Genomic DNA, 21,340 nt, shown 5'->3' with positions numbered 1-21,340 from the left:
GAGTCAATGATAACAGAATCAATTAACTATCTATAGGATTAATAATTTGTTATTAATATTTTAACCGATCTTTATGTTATATCGTTCCCCTGTTGGCTGGTTGGTTGGGCGGGAGGCGTATACATCTACTGCCCTTCCCATCTAAACACTTTAAGTGGGAGCGGTCCTACTTTCATGAGGAAATCATAGTTCGTAAACAAAATTAATTGAATTACTATAAAAAAAATTATTATGTCGCTCCCCTTCTGGTGTCTTGGCCGATACGGTGAGGTTGGGGGGGGGCGATTGCAACTATTGCACCACCCCCCCCCACTATAGTCCTCTGAGTGGTAGGGGGCGGTCCAATTTTTATGGAGAAACAAACTGTTAAAAATCTATATAGTATAATCTACATATTTGAACCCTTTTGTATATTATTTCGCAACACGCACTAATCTCAAATTTTATCATTACTAAATATAAAATAATAAAGGGTTGTACCAGTGGGAGGGGCGGTACATGCAATCGCCCTCCGCACATCGGACAAACCAATACTTTTTCTTTTTTGTATTTTAGTGAAGAAATTACAAAGTTTAAAAAAAATCTGTCACTAATATAATTTATATATTGTTGTGCGCTTCCGCGGTGGTGAGTACTTGAACTATTCTTCTTCTTCTTCTTCTAGCCAGCTTTATTGCTGCTGAGCTGTGAGCTCTTTTGCAGATTGTGCCAAGGAAAAAAAAGTGTGCTGTTTTCTTCAGTTGTTCAGCACTGCCGTACAGAGTGTTAGTTATGTTGGGCTGTAGTGGAAGTAGGGTCTGCCTAAGATGGATTAGGAAGGGGCATTCAAAGAGGATATGGTTTACGGTTTCAAAGGGGTGAACTATAAACAAACTCAATGCTGGAACAGCAACTCCGACGAAAGGCCAACAATCGATAAAAGGAATCGACGCTAGTGTTGAAACATCAAACATTTTTAATACTCAATGCGGGAACTGTCGGATGTTCTCTATTTCTAGCCGTCTATAGAATTCTTCTTATTCCTATTGTAGATGAGAGAGCGTCTTGATTCTAGCGTCCCTTAGAGCGTTCTTACTTTTTAAAGATCTATAACGTCATTTGTCACTAAGTAAAACTTTCCCCTTATTTCCGAAACAAATACCTAATTCCTTATCATGTCTTAACAATTTGCTATAAATTAAATTCTTGTATCGATTCGGCTCATTCCCTATTTTTTAATGCCAACTGCAGTCATGAGCAGAAATTATAATAATAAAGCGAAGATTAATCGTTTTCACTTATACCAGACACAAAAAAATGACGTTTTAAAACAGATTAGTCAAATATGGCGACAGAGTTTATGTAATTGCACACGAATTTATGATCATTATTTTAAGAAAGTCTTTGCTTTGGAAAATTTTGAATACTTAAGAATTGCTTTAGTTATAAGAGTAACAATTGAGATGAGTTGTAAACCAAAATATTTTTGTCTTAGTCGCATTTTTCCAGCCTTTACTCATCGGATATGTTTCTATTGTATAAATAAAATTGGGACTATAACTCACAATTTATGCTTGAATCCTAAAAATCTAAAAAAATTAGAGTAGAATCTCATTGGTCCAATTAATTTCTCCTCCCACTTCCATTTTTTTTTGTTTAGAGCTTTTAATAATAGCTCTGTAAGAAAACAAAGTGACAAAAAGGACTATTGAACAAAATGTATCACTTGATCTTATTTTAAAAAACATTACTAGTCGACCTGCGCCTTAGGCCACTGCAACCTATGCGACCGCAGTGGGTCCCACACTTTTATAGGCCCCACGCTAATCTGTAAATTATTACATTAAAACATTTAATAACTTATAACAGATTTTCCGCGGCATCCTGATTTACCAGGAGCTCCTGGAAATCTCCTGAAATTGCAAAAAAATGCGAAAAAGTCCTGAAAATGTCCGGAAATTATTAAAATCTTATGAAAACTCATAAAAATCTCATAAAATATTGAAAAAATTGTCATTTTGGCGTGTCAATCAATATGGAAAAAGCCAATCCTACGCTCGATAAAAGAAAAAGCATTATACAATACCCTTCATTATGGAATCTCGCGCTTCAAAGTAATGAAGAATTACTTGAGGTCAACAATTCTCAAAGATTCATTGAAACATTTGGTAATTCATGCTACTGAGCGTAATCTATGTATGAAATAGAAGTTTTATGATATGCAAGGCTCGTAAAGTAATTCTGTAGGTAGTAAAAATTAATAAATGCAGAGACGAATTTATTTTCTAATACAAACTCTTAATTTTCACTTATTATCCGTATCCCTACCCAAACTGGGCCCTGCGCAATCCGTTTCGCATCGGGCCCCGCAATGGTTAAGTCCGGCCCTGCTATTTAGTGACTGGTGAATACAGAGAAGATTACTTGTTCTCCACCCCCCTCTTTTTTTTCGACGCAAAAAACATCACGTGGGTAACTCTAGTCCATGATTTGTTCGCGGTTTCTGGCATGGTTGAGCTTTGAAGAGAATTATATATAGAACTACATATATATATATATATATAGATTTTTTAAAATATTTTTTTTTTTCTGCGGCGATCCTCAAAACCTTAATCTAAATCCGTGCGGTAACTAATGTTTTCAAGGAACAAATCGGTTGTATTTGCAATGTAGTTAAGGCCCATAAATTCATATTTGAATATCTATCAAATAAATCAATATACAAAAGCTTCTTGAAAATGAGATAATTTTGATCGTTTAACCATCGTTCTGTTAATGTCTTATGCTGACCAAAAGAAACCTACTACAAGAGGTCTCGCTTAACATGAAGATAATATTACGATAAATACGACTAATTAAGATATACTTACGCTACTTGTGCCTCGATTGACTTTATAAAGGCGTTCTTGCTTTGACATCAACATCTGTTTCATCCATGGCAACGATTTCTTTGTTAGCAGAGTTAATCTTCATGGTGTTGTTTGTAATTTTTTTGTAATAAATTTTGTGTCTATGTGGCTTTCAATTTTGCTTGCATAAAATCACTGACATTAATTTCCCTAAAATATGATTCTTGTTTAGTTTCAGTCACTTACAGATGAAATAAATTTTAGGAAATTTGTGAGAAATCTTGACAAATTTGAGATAAAAAATCAAGGTAAAAGTTTTACGTTTCATTTTCATTGTTTGTATTTTTATTTATTTCCAAACATAAACCAAAAATGATTTTTAATTCTAAGAAGTGATAAAAAGAAATATATTTACATACACATATGACAGTGTATTTGCACTAGAGTTCTAAAATAGAGTACTTCTATAGTTTTAATATCCCAGTAGATTTCAGTTGTGTGACAAAATATGTAAAGAGTCCCCACATTTCGTTTATCAATCAGGACTTAACGTTGAAAAAAAAAAAAAAACATTAGATGAGTTTACATTGAAGCTAGAAATATGTTTTAAAACAGCAGTTTTAAGGTCCTTATAATTTTGTACAAACAATTAACCAGAACAAAGGCGGATGAAACAAGTTACGTGCCTAAATTGTGCCGATGTGCCATAAACTCAAAACTCAAAGTCGTTAAATATTAGCGATCTATGAAATCACATCCTAGGCTACAGCAGTAAAGTCATCCTTCGTTCTCCCCGCTACCCTATCCAACTGGTCCAGACAAGTGATAGGATCATAGCGTAGTGAGACAAGTGATAGGATCATAGCGCAGTGAGACAAGTGATAGGATCATAGCGTAGTGAGACAAGTGATAGGATCATAGCGTAGTGAGACAAGTGATAGGATCATAGCGTAGTGAGACAAGTGATAGGATCATAGCGTAGTGAGACAGGTGATAGGATCATAACGCAGTGAGACAAGTGATAGGATCATAGCGTAGTGAGACAAGTGATAGGATCATAGCGCAGTGAGACAAGTGATAGGATCATAGCGCAGTGAGACAAGTGATAGGGTCATAGCGCATTGAGACAAGTGATATGATCATAGCGCAGTGAGACAAGTGATAGGATCATAGCGTAGTGAGACAAGTGATAGGATCATAGCGTAGTGAGACAAGTGATAGGATCATAGCGTAGTGAGACAAGTGATAGGATCATAGCGTAGTGAGACAAGTGATAGGATCATAGCGTAGTGAGACAAGTGATAGGATCATAGCGCAGTGAGACAAGTGATAGGGTCATAGCGCAGTGAGACAAGTGATAGGATCATAGCGTAGTGAGACAAGTGATAGGATCATAGCGTAGTGAGACAAGTGATAGGATCATAGCGTAGTGAGACAAGTGATAGGATCATAGCGTAGTGAGACAAGTGATAGAATCATTGCGTAGTGAGACAAGTGATAGGATCATAGCGTAGTGAGAAAGTTTAAAGCATGAAATAGCGTAAGTAAAAACAATTGGTAAAAATATTTCTAATAGCACAATATTATTATTGTTAGTCTAGTCTGTTACAAATTTAATGACATGGCTGATCCATAGTAATTGATACAACAACACTTAATATACGATTTTTACATTTTATTATATTTGTTTATTTTTTTTTATGTTTTTGTACTTTGTATTTTGTTTGATTAGAGTTTTGCAATATTCTTCTTTGTGTGTGGATAGTGACATGTTTGTTGGAGATCTCTTCCTACCCCGCCAGTGCAACGGACTCGTTACTTGGGCACTCTAGGGGGTTCTTTTTTGTTTCCCCATTGTCTCCTCTAAAGACCGTTTCCACCCTAGCGCCACAATGAGGCCATTGCCCTGGATATAATTCTGTACCAAAACGAAGTTTAATTTTAAAAGGTTCTTATAAATTATATATTTTAATATTTATCCTGCCCTTTTTATATGTATCATTATATACATCAGGTGAATGCGTTTTAATACGTAGGTTTAGACCCAACATCGCTTTCAAAGGACTATCGCGTTCTTGAAATGACTATTGTTTTCAGGTCTTTCCGAATGCAATACTTTTCTAACCCTAAGATTTGGATACATCAATGTTTAGTGCGCATCGTCTTATACACGTAAATATCTCAATGTTTTATCATGGAAGTATTCTAAAGTGCGCTAGATCTTTACATTCGCTTCACCAGGTTCATGCTCGGGGGAAGGGGGCGGAGTAAACAAATATTCCATTGTTTTTAAATCTAACATTTATTCATTTTTCAAGAGAAAAACAATCACCCTATAAGTTGCATAAAGGATGTTTTGTTTGTTATAAAAAAAAAAGTATTTTTAACGGCCCCCGAAAGAGGAAAAGACGCTATTAATTTTGTGTGGAAAGTCTGTCTGTCCGTCCCGTTTAGATCTCGTAAACTAGAAAGATTAGTGAAAATCCGACATCACACTATTTGAGACCATTCAAAGTTCTGATGCAACGTCTACTTATTTCTTTTCTGAAAGCGAAAACTTCCATTTTTTTAAATAACTTATGCAAGCAGGTTTTTTTTTTCAGAAAATTCAACTATTCACTATTAACAGCAATAAACACAGGAGGGACTTTAGTAAGACTTAATAGTTTACTAAATTTTGTAACACGTTTATGCAAATGATTTTAGGTTTTTTATCAAAACATTTTTTTTTACATTTGTATTGCTAAGTTTAATAAGTTCTGTCATACTAACTACTATATTTACACAAAAAAATGTTTACTTTTTTTAAAGAGAAAAAATCTATTTAATGTGCAATGTGCATATAAGTTGGACATAATTGAAAACAACAATTAAATAGTTTTTCAAATTATCACATGAACTGCAGCGCTGAGGGGCAGATATAAAACACTGAAGAAAAATAAGGAAATTTTTTATTTATATATTTTTTTACGGAAATGTTTTTTTCTTGATTAATAAAAGATTGACCCTTTACAAAACAATTAAATCAATTAGATAATCATTATAAGACATCAGTTAGGCCAGGTTGAAGTCCAATTGCACTTTCACTTTCGCCTAATCTTTGGTCTGCTGAACCCGCTGGGGCACCACACAAGATCGTTCAACCTTCTTTCTTCATTCTTCTCTGTCATTTGTCTTTGATAGAATTTCATTCTGATGTTATTTCTGAAAATATCGAAACCTGCCTTTTTACCTGCCTTGGGGGACCAATTCGGGGGCCGATTTTCAGTTTGTGTTTCCATACAAACTGTCTTTGTAACATTGTTGATGCATTTCTTTATAAAACATTATTTCTTTACAGCAATCTTTTTCTTTTCGGGGCTACACTTAAACTCCATTGAATCTACATCAGCTCAACATTTGGGGCGCATTTTGCAGACTAGTGATAAAATCTGTCTTATTTGCAATTGCTATAATTTCATATTTGATTATTAAAAAAAATTAAAGCACTGTAAAAATGTTGCATAAACTAAACATCTGAATACATTTCCTGACCTATTAATTAGTTAGGAAATAGCTCTGTAGACACCAGGAGAATGCATTCGAGCATAAAATAATGCAAGAAAACTTGAGGCGAACCCTTGTCAAGATGGGCACCAGCGTAATTTGTTTCTGTCAAAGATTTTGAATCACGGCTCTAAATTTATAATTTTTTTATATATATTTGTGTGTGTGTGTTTATACTTAGAGTAAGGGTTTACATGGCAATAGGGATAGGGCTTTTACAAAATCGCCGCACCCACTCAAAAGTACTGGATCTGCTAGTGGCTACAATATACGTGCGTATACCACTGTGAAAAGCCATTTTGGCAATTTTTAAAAATTCAAACTTATACAAAAAGTACTTTCTATTTCTTAATACTTAATAGTTTTAGTACTTTGATAATGTAGTCTCGTTTTTCTACCCACCCTTCCTTAGGATTCGAATATTTTATCAGAACAAATGTAGAAATAAATTAATGTTTAATGTTCAGTTCCTATTGTATTTTCCTGTCCACGAGTCTTAGTCTCGCATGTAGACAGCTGTTTCACGTCGTTAATGTATCTACTAAGTCAGTTCAATACAAGTCCAAACGCGTTTCTGCAGACTCTTATTGACAATACCTCTATTCAAGTCAGAACTTTAGGGGCGGGGTAAAAAATGGTTGTTGTTTTTTAGATCTAACCTTCATTAATATTTAAGAGAAAAACAATCGATGTTCTTGTCTTAATATAGAATGAACACAGTCTCCATGATAATTCACTTAAACTGTTTTTGTTTATATTTGTAGAGCTGGAATTATTAATGTTGGTACATTGTTTTATTTTTTTAAAGAGGATTTAAGAACAGTCAAAGACATAGCAACGATTCTTAATTTAGTAACTGACGTGCCTTATGATGCAAGGATTGAGGTATTTGTTTAATTTTTTTTTTCGTTAACAGATTAGTATTTTTATCAATTATAATATTATATTTTTGTGAGCCAATTTCGCTGATAGGATAAAAGAAATAAATGTATTTTTACTACAAAATTATTCTTTGTTTTACTTGTTACATTCATAGCTAAACAAAAATGGGGTCATTGTAATCCTCTTACAAGTTTGTGTGAAAACACAAACTCTCTTTGTAATTTTGTAGCTTTGAAGTTCAAACCAATTACAAAACAAAAACAAATATTTAGAAAATACTTAAACAAGCAAAATATAAAAACAATAGAGATACAGAGAAGCTTATCTAAAGGGGAAGAATTACTTCCTTAATACTATATCTACCAGTAATGTGCAAGTTATTTACCTTATTTAAGAAAAGAAATTTTTACCAATAATTAGGTGACTAATTTAGTATTTTTTGTTCATTAATTCACAATAAATAATAGTTCAAAGTATCAACTTGATCTGAGAATACGCGAGGGAGAAATAGCATTAACAGTTATTTAAATGAAATAAACCCAACAAATTTAGCAATATATGTCAATACTGAAGTATTCGTTCCCCTTGTTGCTGTTAAACAAAATAATGAATTACCAGTAATTCATTATTTAATTGGTTACATTTTTATTGATTCATGTCTTGTCTATGTCAGTGAATAATTGTGCAAAGTTTCAGCTTGATCCGAGAATAGGTGTGGGAGAAATATCATGTACATACTTTTTATCAGACTGGGGTCCGGGGTCAATGCATTAAAATAAAATTAAAAAGTTTGGAACTCGAGGGCTCAAGCCTATTTAACTTTATCAAGCCAACATACTAACTTCTGTGTAAGGGAAGTGCTTATGAAAATAAAACGTTTCCTAGTTCTCTATTGTTAGTTTCCAACTTGAAAGTGGCAGTGACCCCAACTAATAATGCCTTTATAAGTTCATATGTTTACTAATGAGATTTACTGATAGGGTGAAACTTTGGTAGGAATCAAACCAATCCACAATTGACTTACAATAGGACAGACAAAAAGACTAAATAAAAATAATAGCAGCTTTTCGCCTCACGGAGGCGGCTAAAAATCGCTGCCTTACACATCGAAATTATTCTATTTTTAGAGGTTGGTATGAAAAACTCTATATCCATCGAATTTTTATATCGATTGTTGGTATGTGTATTGTTTTTACCATAGTAAACTATTTTTGAATTTATTGAAGTCATTAAAATTGTTTTTAACTTCAATTGTTATTAGAAATGTGAGACATTTTGTTAATTCTTTCCATTCTTTCACTGACAGCATTGACATTCGAAGATTTCACAGGAAGATTTCTTACCTTCGTTTATTTCTACTGGCCAATTATTTACTCAGTGTCTGTGTCTTTTTCAGGCTCGTAATAAGCTCTTACACATCATCACAGATGTTCGGATAAAAAACTTTGAAACTCTGGAATTAGTTTCCTATATTTTAATGAGCTTATCTGATAAAGAAAACGAGATGCAAGAAGATGGTCTGGTAATAAGAGAATTTATACTTGAGATGATTTCATTCAACATAATTGTACTATTCTGCAATAAGAGATTAATTTTAACATTTTCTATGTTTGAAAATAAATAACTGTTTTTCGATAATTAAGTATATATATAAAGTTGGGTTTTTTTTATTTTTGATAATTATGTATAACCTTTATAAATAATGATAGTGGAATGTATCCAATTTTCTGCTTCATTTCCTTTGTATAATCTTTCAGAATAATGGGGTCAATGTCATTGGTAAACTAACAAAGATGTTAACTGACTTCGCTGAACAAAATATAGAGACGGCAGAGCATATCGCTAAGTAAGTTTACACACTAGGATTTAGAGATTTGCTTTTCGTTGAAATATTTTAAAAAAACATAACAAGTAAAGTGACAAAATAATATCTGTATAACCAGTAAGTTAGAGACTACGATGTATCCGTCTAGGTTTTAAAATTAAGTATATAAAGATTATCAAGACTTATGAAGTATTTTGGAATGATATATTTAAATCTATTTTTACATTACCTATATTAAACTCATAATTTCATGGAACCTTTGACGCTTTATGTGGATGGTTGAGTGGGAAAACCCGGACACGGATTGTCTTTACAAGAAGACCATCACTTACAAATTCTGTTTTTAAAGAAAAGAGTGCCTCCTTGATACAAGTTTTAGAGAGAGAGGCAAGGAGAGAGGCCAGCATGAAAGAACGCAGAGCCATAAAAGGTTGAGAAGCAGGCTTATCTACTGTAGACCTAACTTACGGTTAGCTTACCCATGCCATGTATGTGGCCTGCTCTTTAAAGTGAGGATTGGACTTTTCTAGTCATCATGGAGTTCATAGGAAATGAAAACAAAGTGATTATCTTTGACCACGAAGGAGGAGCTATAAAGAGAGACTTACTCCAATCACATTATTTTTAGCGGCCCCCGAAATAGGAAAAGACGCTATTAGTTTTGTGTGAAATGTTTGTCCGTCTGTCCGTCCGTCCCATTTAGATCTCGTAAACTAGAAAAGATATTGAAAATCGGACATCACAATATTTTAGACCATTCAAAGTTCTGATGCAACGGCTACTTTTTTTTTTTCTGAAAGCGAAAAATCTAATTTTTAAAATCAGTTATGCAAGTATTTTTTTAAAGAGAAAAAGCTAATTAGTTAGACCTAATTTAAAAAGAATAGTAATCTTATAAGCTTTATTTTCCTGAACATTTTTTTTATTGCGTAATTTTTTTTTTTTTTTTTTTTTTTTTTTAAGGATTCGAATAAGAGATTGAGCCTTTTCAAAAAATTAGATCAATACTAAGACATCAGTTAGACCAGGGGAGGGCGGTGGCTGAGTGGTAAAGCGCTTGGCTTCCGAACCGGTGGTCCCGGGTTCGAATCCTGGTGAAGACTGGGATTTTTAACTTTGGAATCTTTGGGCGCCTCTGAGTCCACTCAGCTCTAATGGGTATCTGACATTAGTTGGGGAAAAGTAAAGGCGGTTGGTCGTTGTGCTGGCTACATGATACCCTCATTAACCGTAGGCCACAAAAACAGATGAACTTTACATCATCTGCCCTATAGACCACAAGGTCTGAAAGGAGAACTAGTTAGGCCAGGTTCACATCTAACTTAACATTCACTTTCACCTATCCTTTGATCTGCTGGACCGTTGGGGCACTACACAAGATCTGTTAACCTTCTTTCTCCATTCTTATCTCTCATTTGTCTTTGATATAATTTCATTCGGATGTTCTTTCTGAAAATATTGAAGCCTGCCTGGGTGGACCACTTCGTGGCCGCTTTTGAGTTTGTGTTTCCACACAAACTGTCTTTTGTAACCTTGTTTATATTTACAATATAATAGGCCTACTGATCATTTCTGGTGGGGTGGGCTCAAAACCCTGGACATGCATCTTCCAAAACGACTCTAACGATTCTCCTAGAAAATTGCTGTACATAGATGGGAAAGAAATAGCTGGCTCGTTGGCCACACTGAGAAAACTCTGGCTTAACCGATATAATTTTTCAAAGTTAAAAAAAGGAATACATTTAAATTTGGCAAGAGAACGAGAAAATATTGAGATCGTGAATGGTCTCTACGTCTTCGGGTATTTCCGCATGTAGACAGTTTCCATTCAAGAGATTCATAAACTAAGGTTCATGAACACTGCGCATCGTCTTTGGAAAATGTGTTTGGGTAAAAAATGTTTTTTTAATCAAATATTTATTAGTGCTTTAGTTGTATAAAGGAAGTAATTTCTTTTTTTAAAGTATTTGTTAATGTCTTTCTTATCTAAATGTCAGATTGCAAGCACTGGCGACTAGTCCATTGGTTTCTAAAGCGTCTGATCTGGGTAGTTCCATTGAAACTCAAGACTTACCATCAGAGAAAAAAGATCTTAAATTGAAAGAGGTCTGTATAGATGGCTTCTTAGTTATAAAATAGATGAAACATAATGATAGAAATATCCAACTAGATTTTTAGAGAACTTATATCATGAAATTATGCTACTAATTAAAAACATTTTCGTATTCACCAAAACAAAAAGAATGAATTCTTCATTCAAAATTATAATAACCATTATATACATTCGCTATGCTCTGCTTCTTTCATACTTTGCTACCATTGTCATGAGCTGCCTTTTTCATAAGCAGCAAGCTCATGCATACCTTGCTACCTTGCTCATGCCTTGTTACCTCAGACATACCATGCCACCTAAAACAAAGCAACCCTATTCTTTACTGGAAATTCAAAATTAATATGAAACTAAAAAAGAACAAAGTTACAAAGAGAGTTTGTGTGGAAATACAAACTCAAAATAGGTAAAAAGGCAGGAAGAATATCATAAGCTTTGAACTGCAAAATAGAAACAACCACAAGCCTTTCTTCACCCATACAAAAAGTAGGTATCGAAAGCATTGTAGATAATATTGAATTGTTCTACCGACTAAAGACATGACACCACAGGATATGGAGATTTATTAATGTTATTATTATTCATATTCATATGAATTTAATGAACTTATTGTTGTAAAGATCCGGTTCAATGTGAACCTGACCAAACTGATGTTACTATCTAATTGATGCTTTTCTAAAGGGTCAATATCATTCAAGGCATCAAGAATAAAACTTGTCCCTTTGGTTCAAAGTTTAATTGTATATTCAGTTGTAAACACTGCACTTCATGTGTATAGTATGAAGCATTGCTTATAAAATATATCTTTAAATTATATTTGACTTATAGACACACTAATTACATTCTTTATCTTTAAAAAAAAGAGTATTCATGTAAGTAACTTTTATTACAGAAAAAATAAAACAAATATTTTGTAAACATTAGTTTTTTTAGAAAATGAGAAAACCGTTTGCATGAATATTTTTAAAAATATCTCAATAGATCAAGTGCCTTTTATTAATATGGTCTCACTTGTTATTTGTAATTAATTAAATAATTTGTCAAACGATGTATTTTTTAAAATAATCCTAACACTACCCACCCCACCCTCAATAACAAAATTCTGATCCTGCATATTTATACATATATAGATCTAGACTTCAAAGACGGTAGGCAAAATGTTCCCGTATGTCTATTAATTTATTAAGCTCTTTAATGAATAGGGTCTAAATGATGAAACATTCGAAAATGTAGTCTGTTGAAAATAAATATTATCTTGTCCTCTAGCCAAATGTATATATTTTTATATTAAAAATTATAACGGTCAAACTAAGAGTTTTCCCTGTTTGGCGAAATTGCTAGTAATTCCTTTCCAAAGATATACATCAACTGTCAAATTGCTTGGAAAATTGTTACAGCCGTTTTCGAGAACAGTTTCCACCTCCCCCCCCCCCTTTTTTAGTAATTTAAACCCATGACTTTGCAAAAAAAATTTTTTTAATTACTTAAAAAAAAAAGACAATTCCTTTTTTGTACGTCTGTATCTGTAAGGTCACTAATCTGTAAGGTCACTTATCTGTAAGGTCACTTGATCATTACGTAAGCTATGAGGCACTATGCCACAAAGATGAGTTTCTTATCAGAGCCTATCAGAGACCTTGGCCTCCAAGCCTCACCGCCATTTGGAGTTTATTCCAGGAAATATTCAGTGGCTCTCACGGCGTTATTTTTTTCAGACAGACCTAAGATAATTTCTAAGAAGACCATGAAAGAGTTGGGGAATGCACATCAACAGAAGAAAATTTTTCTTACTTTTATGGAATCAAAATAATATGCCTTCAGATATTTTTTACCGGGGGCCGTTTTGTTTTGTTATTTTACTGCAAATCATAAAATTTACATATTTTGCTCGAACCCCCACCCCCTCCTTTTTTCAACTTTAATGTGGAACGACCCCATCCTTCCCAAACATTACTTTTATTCTGCCCGTGAATTTGAGAACCGGGTATCCTTTATTTCAGCCCAGTTCACAACTTAGAAAATACATTTAATATCTAAGTATTCTTCGGCTTTCAATTCTCTATCTAAATATTTTAAAGGCTCTATGATGCATTTTAGTCGGATCCTTTTATATCATTGTATCCTGCGCATCGAAAGCTCACATACTCACATATATTTTGCCCGAACCTGCCTTAAAATAATTTTGGCCCCTGATATATAGTATCTTATGTTGAATTAAAACGGCCAAACGGCCCACTAATATCGACTGTAACGGCTCAAGTCCACTGTAGTTCGCTGTATAGACTTTAACGACAGTAGTCCACTCCAGTTAACTCTACCCTAGTTAACTTGCACCGAGTCGTACACATTTCTCTTCCACTAGAGCCGCACACGTCTTACATCGTCTGTATCGACTGTAACGGCTCACTCACGACTCACTTTCACATTAACTCTCTGGCTTATATAAAATCCCTAATCGCTCCTCCAAAGTTGCACAAACACTGCTAGTATCGTCTGGAACAACACGTGAGGAAACGTCACATCCTGTCTTTGTTTTTACATGTAGATTCCAGAGAACCCCTGCTGTAGTGTCATCAAGCCGGGGTCACACGTACTGACCTCTATCTGTCACTGTTCATTAGTAACTGCCCCCTTCTTAGATCTGTTTGTCCCCTGGAACAACACGTGAGGACACGTCACATCCTGTCTTTGTTTATACGCGTAGATTCCAGAGAACTCTCGCTGCTGTGTCATCTCGCCGGGGTCATACGTTGACCTCTACCTACACTGTTCATTTGTAACAATACCTTCAACCTCAGACAGGTTTTAAGATTTTAATTCCGCTTTCTCCCCTCAGAGGTGATACTACGAGTCAATACTTGTAAACTTTGTAAAGTGAGAACCATCGGAACGATGGCGTGTCCTGCACTAGGATTTAAAAACTTGTTAAGGGTTTCATCACGAGGATCCGGTCGAGGACTCTCGCATGCTCCCACACATGTCACACCATTGTTCCGCTTCTATCATTTCAAGAGTTACTTGCTTGGTGAAAGCTTTATAGAATGATGTCCATTCCTTACCAGTCCAAGTCTCTGAATTAACATTCACATTCAAGGATATCATGATTATCATCTAATTTTGAATGAAACATACCTTGACTTTGACTTGAAAATCTTCTTTCAGCATTATATCTAGTTGAATGTGACATTTTTGAATAACACTGTACTGTCATTTTAAAATCAACAGAACTTAAGAAGAGGCATAGGCATCACAGACTCTGTGACTACAATCTCAGAAATATTGATGAAAACATTAGCTATTTCTCAGCAATCTTTACAAGTAAGTTATAAAAGTTTTCTAAAATTTCTTAAGATAACGGTCTTTCTGATTTATTTAGTTGTGAAAATCTAAATGATTTAGTGAAATTATTTCACCTTGAATTACATTTTCCTTGTATGTATAAACCTTTGAACTTAAAAATTCCCTTACAGCTGAGTACAACTCACTTGGATCTAAGTGTTGAGACTAATGAAATTAATGAGACTTCCGAGATCAATCTTGGCTCCCCTGATGTCAATGCGTCTTTCTCTTTGCCTTCAATGTCTCTCGGAGCAAGTGGAGAAAACATTATCTCAAAAGTAACTATTGAATATTATATTAAGACGAAATAATGTACTTACCTTACCTATCCTTTTGTCTGTTGGACCATTGGGGCACCAAGCAAGACTTGTCGACCGTCTTTCTCCATTCCTCCCTGTCTTTTTTTTACATGGGAACAAAAATATATTTGCATCCATATAGAGATATTGAGCACATTTCTCATTTACTATGAATAGAAGCTATGCTCCTTCCCCCAACTGGTCCTTACAAGTGATCAAACCGAATGGTGCAAGCTAACAGCATGAAATAGCGCTAAACAAAAACAATAGATGTAAATATTTCCCAAATGCACAGAATTATTATTGTTACATGATTGATATAAAATAATGGATACAATTACACCTAATATATGCCTTGCTTTTTTTTTTTTTAAATAATTTTGCACATGTTGCTTGCTTTATTTGAAACTACACTAGCTATCCAAATACTAAAGTTATTCATTGTATTCAAAGTTTGAGTTATTTCTTGTCTCCGATGTTTGTTGTTAAAGACCTAACGCCATTGTTACACTTACTCATGATGCCATCTAGTTGGAAATTTACAAAAAAAATCCATTCTCCGGAGCCAGTTTAAGTCTTCACGGCAATTTACCTTTAATGAACATCAAATTTTATGAGAAGCAACCTGACACTGTCAAGACTGTTCAAAGAAGTTTTCGGTTCAGTGAGCCAGCCGATATCTTCCTCGACCTTAATAGTAAGTTCTGGACTTGTACGTTTTAGACTGTATTCAACATTGTTACGTGTTAGTCAAAGCTTATTTGATGCTGTGAGGGTCAAAGGGCCGGATTTGGCGTGTTGTTGTTTTTTTAGCATGATAAACATGTGGATGCAATTCTAATAGAATTGCGCTTTTAGCTTTTGACTAGCCTGCAGGTGGTTTGCGCTAGGATGTAATCATCTTCAATTTTATAGAAATAGACACAAACAATTAATGAATGTACGTTTTGTCCAATGTTAGCAGAGAGGCGCAACAATAGAAGTTTCTACTTAAAAACTGCTTATGATAAGCACCCATTAATTACCATTAATTACTCATTACTTATTAAATGTAAAAATGTATGTACAATATACGTCCACTATTTCTGATACCAATACTACTGTTACTTTTGTAACTTGTCTCTAGACTTGTCCTCGTACTCCAGCAAAGTATTTCCTTCTGTACAACTGTTTGTATGTGACGTTTCTTTAGGTTCTAGCACAGTTCCAACAGAGTACAACCTTTTGTTACAATTATCGACGCATCAGGGAGAGTATTATGTTACCCGATCAGCTTGTTTGTTTATGTCAATACAAGTATCCACCAAACATGCGACAGTATTTCATATAAAATCATTGGACAATTTGGAAGTCTTGGTCAAAGCAAGATATACCAATACAATAAGTGCTTTTGAGAAAGTAAGTGGGATATTAGTATCGAGAACATAAGACTTTCAACTGTTACATAAAATGAAAAAAAAAGTCAATGCAATGCCTAGTGATTGTTCGAAAATAATTCAGTGTTTTTTATTTTAATTTACTGTTCACCATTTTTCTAATCCATAGTCTTCTAATTTTGTGTTTATTTCATCTTTTACCATTATAAAAAGAATTTTATATTAAACGCATTCGCAACGTTCTACACCGACCTTAATATTGGAGGTAAATTACTAGCACCCAGGTGTATAGGCTGGTTGTTTACTCACCAAACGAGATTTGTTTGTTGCTTATTCTTTGCATGGTTCACCTATTTTTACAATGATGCAAATTAATAAAAACGTGGATTTATTTTTCTCAACTCAAAACATCACACATACATGAAGACAAATCTTGTGCGGAGCTAGTTATATGTCAATCATATAAGAACAAGACCTTCTCTCCAACCTAATAAAAAGTAGCGATTGAGAGAAATAAACGTAAATCTCCAGAAAGGTCACAGACTTCTTCATTATTAAATCAAACTTCATTCATTGATTCGCGCATTGGTACAACAAATTTGCATCTAAGGTCACAATGGAAAAGGATCATTATAAAATAGATTTCCACGGAATAGAAAACTGATTCAAATGTTGTTTTTGAAAAGAATTTTAATACGAACTTCGTTTCAATTGTTAGTTTAAAAAAACTACTTTTATAGCGCGCAGTTTTCACATATCCTCAAATATATACACTTTACAACAGTCTAAATTATACTAAATAGAGGCCAGGCATAGATCTCGATCTAGATTTATTTGTATTAAACAAAATTTACATTTATAATACATTAAGAAAATATTCATCTTCTAATTGCTTAGGGGTGCAGATTTTGTTTTATGTACGCAGTAGTATCATGGTGGTAACCAGGATTTTTTTGGGGGAGGGGAATTTTTCTCTCCCCCCCCACCCCCCAACAAAAAAAAAATATGTGTGTGTGTGTGCTTGTACACACGGAAAACGTTTCTTACAATAGGTTACAATAGGTTCTTCCTGCAGTAAGTGGAAAAATTGTAGACTCCCCGCCCTTGCTAGCAAGGAGCGCTGTGCACCCCGCCGCCAAGCACTATTTCCGGTATTGAAAGCCAACAAAGTGCTTATTCTGAGGTATCTACAGTGCATTATCTTGCTAATAATAAGTTTTATTTCAAAAACCTTATGTGCTATTCTTACTGACTTAGATACTCCCAAGTCATTCGGCGCATTGAGCGGCAAGCTGCTTCCACAAAAAACTGTCATTGGTAATGTCTGAAGCCTCTTCCTACCTGCTCTAAGGACCTCCATGAAAGTGTGGCGCCAAGGTGTACTAGGATGTCCCTGTTTGCGCTTTCCTTGTAATGGCCTTCCATGTCATCACAACTCTTATTATGCGTAATTCATTTTGTCGGAGAACATGTCCCGCAACCTCATGCGACGCTCTGTCACAACCATACTAAGGGGTCGACTCCCAGTTCGGCATAGGATTTCCTTCATTGAGACCCTCTCTATATAATTGACTCCTAAAATCCGTCTTAGCCATCTTTATTGAGCCACATTGAGTCTTTTTCAATTTTGGCAGATGACTATTCACTGCATTTTATTAATGGACTCCAGCCACTGGAAGAAATGTGTAACCTCTCTTGGCTACGCCCTTGGAATTAGGTGATTGTAGTTTGCTTTAGATTTTATATTGAAAAGGGAAATTTTATTTTTAAAATCATCTGATGAAGGTTTAAAACTAAAAACAACAAACGAACTAACGAACTAACCGGATGTAGATGCCTTCGTACAATCGCTGCCTCATTTGACCCAGCATTACGCCAAAAAAGAAAGCGAATAGAGTAGGAGTAAGTACCCAGTCCTGTTTCACGCCATTTTCTAATGGGAAGTGATCAGAAAGGGCACCATTGTGTCTGATCTGGCCTTTCTGTCCCACGTGAAATTGCTCGAGAATGGATAGGAACGTAGGTGGGCATCCCAGCCTAGCCAAAATCCTCCACAAACCATCGCGACTGACCGTGTGGAAAGCCTTGGTGAGGTCCACAAAGGCAGCGTATAGGTTTAGGTTCTGCTTAGGTGATCACTTCACGCTACTGTACTTCTTCCAGAAGAGTTCAAAGTCTTATTCAAGACGATGTGTTGCACTATGGGCTTTTATTTGATAAATAACGCCAAATTTTTAAAATTTCTTTAAACGATCAAAACTAGAATATGGCTTGAATATATTTCTCGTCCATTGGTGAATTAGATGGGGGCCTCCTCTGAGTTTGTAATCTTGTTATTATCTTGTCATAGTGCATAACAGAGAACATATTTTTTGCTTCTACGCAGTTCACTATGTATAAAATCCATATGTCTTACGTAAGCATACTCACAAACATCTGTCGTGATAATCATACAAGGTATTTCGTGAACATAAATGTCTTTAAGAAAACACTTTAAAAAAAACACTTCAAGTAAACACTTTAATAAAAACACTTTAAGAAAACATTTCGAGAAAACACTTAAAAAAACACTTCAAGAAAACACTTTTCTTATCTTGAGATTTCACACTAAACTTTATCATCTCATTCTTCATTAAAAGTAAAACTCAAAAAAACTTTTGAAAACGCTGCCATTTTGGAGCTATCTATTAAAAAAATAAACGCTAGTAATAGTGAACTTTGCTTAGGAATTTGATAGAATGACAGTTTTTGTTTTCTATTTGGAAATTCAGGACATTGTAAGTATTAAGTCACTAATAAATTGAATTGCATGATATCGATTTCCTAAACTATCAGGAAACTATGAATGAAAGTTGTCATATTTCAATGATATTTGCGCCATTTCACATACTATGAATGAAGAAACTCATTTGTTTTAAGAGGGTTAATTTCAATTTGTCAACAGCTTTTTGACGAGGAAATGTTATCTTTGCCATTACAATCACTGGAGTATATGAATTCTTCCATCGGTCCAATCACGAGGGGGAAAAATCTTATTTTCCTACCTCTCCTTCAAAAAGTAAGCAAGACTTTATCCTTAACCCGTTACCAATTGACTACCAATTAACTACATCCTCTAAAAGATAAATTGATTCCCTTCAATTAATGTCGTTGTCTAGTTCCAAGTGCGGAGATACATCAAATATTATAGAGTTATAATCCGATGTCGTCTGCACCAGCGGATAAGAGAGCCTATTAGGATGTCAAACAACACGTCATTTTACAATACCACCATCATGGTCACGCCTTACCAAATGTCCTGCTTACATTTTGATAAAAAGACTCGAACGTTCCTAACAGATAAGTGTATGGTAAGTTGTTTATATTTTTTCACTAAACGTTCAATACACTAAGACTAAAAGTACAGCATAGCTTTGTAAAGGTTTCTACTCGACCTGTAAAACAGACAAAAGTTTGTTCCTGACCTTATCGTTAGGTTTGTCACAATATCACCAATAGTAAAAGTAACAAGATTACAAAGAGAGTTTGTGTTACACAAACTCAGAGGCGGCCCCCGTCGAAGTCGGATCCCTGTCGGATCTGCATATTCGCAAATAATATTCAAGAGGTGATTTAATTTTGATGTAAAATGTTTTACACGTTTCGGATGTTCCTTCAGAGTTGAAGATAATTACTTCCTAGTCCAAACCTCCCGCAGGACGACGGGGGATGGGAGCGGGCAGGGTTTGAACCCTGGGCCATCCATAAATCTGAACGACAGTCCAGCGCGCAAACCGCACGACCAGGCAGCCATCCGATGGTCAAAAGTAATAATGTTTCAAAGATTCATTTGCCGTAAATTTAAATTTAATAAAAAAATAGTAGATTAGTTTTAGTATATTAAAACATTACAATATTGATCAAAACGTTTGGAAATGAAAATCTACACTTTTTTTTTACACTTTAAGTTTAGAAATTGAAATTCTACATCTTAATCTAGTCTATTTTAGTCTAAACTAGATCTAGAAATTCTAGATCTAGACTCTAAAATAATTTTAATTAGAATATAAATCCAGATCTAGATATACTGTAATAAAAATCTAGATCTAGTTTAAAAAATCTAGATTAGATCTAAATCAAGATATCATTCCTTTTTTAAACGCGAGTCACATAACGAGGCTTAATAAACATTACTATACCGAGTTCTTTTTTCATTTCATTTGAAGAATTAATTCCATATAACGTCAGAGGGAAAAAAAAACACTACGTCACACGGCCTAGCTAGGCTAAAAATCGCCTTCATCTATAAGAGCCATTTATCGAGTGTTCATAGACTTTGGTGCACCGAGTGCGTTCTTTTAGCATTTCATTTAAAGAATTCATTCCATATGACGTCAAAGGAAAAAAAAACACTACGTCACACGGCTTAGTTAGACTAAAATATGTTTTCATTAATACAAGCAATTTTTTCGAGACAATTTTTTTAGACATTGGTGCACCGAGTGCGTTCTTTTAACATTACATTTAAAGAGTCCATTCATATGACGTCAAAGAAAAAAAATTCCATTACCTCACAATAGGCTAGTACCGGTACCATAAAAAAAAATGTCTTTATTTACACGAGATATTTAACGAGGGTTCATAGACATTGGTGCACTGAGTTCTAATAGATATTATTTAAAAAGGATCAAAGCCACATTGTTTTTGCGTTTTGTCTGTCAGTCGGTCTGTCCGTTATCTTGATATAAAAAAAAACAACTAAAAGTTATTAAAAATTGATTAACCTTTATTTTACGTTTCAAAACATCGCAATAATTTTTAGGTATGAACACAATTGAAAAGTTTATATAATAGATTGTTCCGGATGTTTGTGTAAAAGAAAAAGAGAATTTCAGATAAATGTAATACCGTTAATTAAATTTTTTGGATGGTCTCGTATAAAAATTAGATGTACTACAGCCACGTGGAGAAATTTTCATACCTTACTTTGGTGTTTGGATTCTGTTTTCCTTAAAAATCGGAACATAATATTAACGATAATTAGATTTTTTAATGTTTTAGGTAGAAAGTTAAATGTACTGTAAGAGAGTAGTGAGTTAAAATATTTTTCATAAAAATCCGTAAAAACATTATTTCGTAAATGAGAATATTATTTG

General features: G+C 34.3%; 1 protein-coding gene across 2 annotated transcripts in view; it reads left to right on the top strand.

Moving 5' to 3' along the window:
* The window catches only part of LOC106065931 (polycystin family receptor for egg jelly-like), a 175,799-nt gene that overhangs the window by 104,725 nt on the left and 49,734 nt on the right, over positions 1-21,340 (top strand). For both annotated transcript variants that reach the window (XM_056017216.1, XM_056017217.1), the window contains exons 20-30: positions 3,061-3,136; positions 7,183-7,259; positions 8,653-8,778; positions 9,014-9,102; positions 11,079-11,187; positions 14,417-14,509; positions 14,662-14,808; positions 15,361-15,526; positions 16,022-16,227; positions 19,150-19,263; positions 19,364-19,555. In XM_056017216.1, coding sequence (XP_055873191.1) covers positions 3,061-3,136; positions 7,183-7,259; positions 8,653-8,778; positions 9,014-9,102; positions 11,079-11,187; positions 14,417-14,509; positions 14,662-14,808; positions 15,361-15,526; positions 16,022-16,227; positions 19,150-19,263; positions 19,364-19,555 — 1,395 coding nt within the window. The remainder of the gene's footprint in view (positions 1-3,060; positions 3,137-7,182; positions 7,260-8,652; positions 8,779-9,013; positions 9,103-11,078; positions 11,188-14,416; positions 14,510-14,661; positions 14,809-15,360; positions 15,527-16,021; positions 16,228-19,149; positions 19,264-19,363; positions 19,556-21,340) is intronic.

Source organism: Biomphalaria glabrata, chromosome 18 (genome assembly GCF_947242115.1).
Source record: "Biomphalaria glabrata chromosome 18, xgBioGlab47.1, whole genome shotgun sequence".
Taxonomy (NCBI): Eukaryota; Metazoa; Mollusca; class Gastropoda; family Planorbidae; genus Biomphalaria; species Biomphalaria glabrata.
Note: the sequence above shows the minus strand (reverse complement) of the source record. Positions and strands in the feature narration are given on the sequence as shown.